At 58.0% G+C, this 2,122-nt stretch overlaps 2 protein-coding genes across 2 annotated transcripts; one reads left to right on the top strand and one right to left on the bottom strand.

Moving 5' to 3' along the window:
- Positions 1 to 40: 40 nt before the first annotated feature.
- Positions 41 to 457, bottom strand: SPRG_18615 (hypothetical protein; the record flags this gene model as incomplete). The annotated part of the gene is made up of 1 exon (XM_012358055.1): positions 41 to 457. A coding segment is annotated over one exon (417 nt), but the record flags the coding sequence as incomplete, so codon positions are not given.
- A 1,374-nt stretch (positions 458 to 1,831) lies between these two features.
- On the top strand, positions 1,832 to 2,115 carry SPRG_18613 (40S ribosomal protein S15a; the record flags this gene model as incomplete). Its single annotated transcript, XM_012358054.1, has 1 exon — positions 1,832 to 2,115. A coding segment is annotated over one exon (284 nt), but the record flags the coding sequence as incomplete, so codon positions are not given.
- Between the last annotated feature and the right edge of the window lie 7 nt (positions 2,116 to 2,122).

Raw genomic sequence — 2,122 nt, 5'->3', positions numbered from 1 at the left:
ACTGCTTGGAGAAGGCGCCGATGCTGCCCATGGTCGCAACGATCTCGAGCCGCTCCGACTTGATGTCGCCGTACTGCACCATCAAGGCGAGGTACTTTTGGTCGCCGCCGTAGAGCCCCGGGCAGCGCATCGTCGGCGGCGGCTCTAAAAGCGTCGGCGGCTCCATGGGCAGCGCGTCCAGCATCGGCGCGGGGCGCGGCTCGGGCGGCGCAAGGCCGGCGTTCTTGAGGTGGCACGCGCCGTTGATGTGGCGCTTCCACTTCTTGAGGCCATAGGCGGCGTCGGCCTGGATGACCGAGTGCCTCCCGGCCTTGTCGACGCAGATGCCGCACTCGATCCAGCGGCCGAGCTCGCACTTGCGCGAGATGCTCAGGTCCTGCTCGACCTCGTCGTCCCACCCGCTGCGCTTGGCCTTGGGCCGGCGGGCCGTCGCGTACGGGTCAAAGTGATACGCCATGACTCGAATATATATTGATTGTCCTGGCCCGAGGCCCGAGGGGCACACTTGGTCTTTGTATGTCGACTGTAAAATATTACGTGGCCAATCGGATGCGAGCACAAAGTGCCGGGCCCGGGACCAGACGTTCCATTTAGTGTCATACACCGTAAATAGTGTTGTCGATCGATCGTGACTAGCGTATGCACAGCGTTGCCGCCTAGTCTGCCACGCCAAACGGTGCTGTGTGTCAAGGGTCCAGACACAGCTTATGGACCCTTGTGTGTGTATAATTACATTGCGCTACTAGTGGACACCAAGGGGCAGTAGCCAACGCTTCTTATGGGCGGTTGATGCCTGCGATTGACACGGTATCGATGCAGCTAGGGCGTCCACCCCAACACCGCCGAGGCGGTGACATCACGAAGAATGGACTTGTACAATATTTTGAATGGCGCTCTCGGCCTCGCTGGTCAACTCCAACGAGGCCGTGGTCGCAACCCTCGAAAAAGATCTTTTACCATACGACCTACCACGCTGACACGACCAAGCCGCAGATCTTGTAGCTCGTCGTTCACAAAAGCTGGTTTGGATCCACGTAGTACACGTGCGACGGCCAGGCCGTGGCCACGATTCGGCCGCCGGCCGATGGCGTCGAGGAGGGCATCCTCCTCCGCGTCCACTTTGCACAAGCTCTCGCAGTCCGCGAGAGCTTGTGCATGAAACCACAGATGCCGCCTCGGCCATCACAGTAGAAAGAGTCGAATAGAAACTTACTAGAAACCCATAGTGGTAATCCCGGTAATACACCGCCTGACAAGATTCTTACTAGAGCCCGCGTCACTAGCGGAGCACAAGATCAAGTCCAATTGCAGGTCCAGACGCGAGCGACCTCTCTATCGCGACGTCCATTGCCAGTCGTTTGCATCCGAAATACCAGAAGAAGAGCGTAGAGCTGCAGGTCCTATTGTACTAGTAGCTTGGTACCCGTTCTGTCGACCTGCTTCCGCGCGCTTCGTGGTCGAAGCTGCTGGGTTGCGCGCCAACTCGGTATACAATTCTCCAGTGTGGTGAAATATGGGTTGTGAGAGTTTCCAAAACCTGTGAGAATATATATATTTACAGCCAATCAGACGCGGACTGGAATTGCTGGTGATCCACGACCAATGAGCGCGTGGCCAGTCGCTGCGAGTGGTTCATTTTTGAATTCCCTTTCAACAAGTCTTCCACGTACGTCTGCATGCGACTCCTGCCACGGGCAGAAGAGATGCTCCGCGGCCAATGGCATGGGCTACGTACCATGGCATGCGCCGCGGGGCAATCTATGGAGGCGGGCGGTCGCGCGACCCCCGACCTTGTTTTTCGAACTGGAGGGCTAATCCTCATCTATGTAGCATGGTCCGCATGTCCGTCCTCGCCGATTGTCTTAAGACGATGTACAACGCCGAAAAGCGCGGCAAGCGCCAGGTGTTGATCCGCCCGTCGTCCAAGGTCATCGTCAAGTTCCTCCAGTGCATGCAGAAGAACGGCTACATTGGCGAATTCGAGATCGTCGACGACCACCGCGCCGGCAAGATCGTCGTCGAGCTCCGCGGCCGCATCAACAAGTGCGGTGTCATCTCGCCCCGCTTCGACATCAAGCTCCAGGACATGGAGAAGTGGATCAACAACCTCCTCCCGTCGCGC

The sequence above is a fragment of the Saprolegnia parasitica genome (assembly GCF_000151545.1).
Source record: "Saprolegnia parasitica CBS 223.65 unplaced genomic scaffold supercont2.1334, whole genome shotgun sequence".
NCBI classification, from domain to species: Eukaryota; Oomycota; class Saprolegniomycetes; order Saprolegniales; family Saprolegniaceae; genus Saprolegnia; species Saprolegnia parasitica.
The sequence above is the reverse complement of the archived record's forward strand: the minus strand, read 5'-3'. Positions and strand labels throughout refer to the sequence as shown.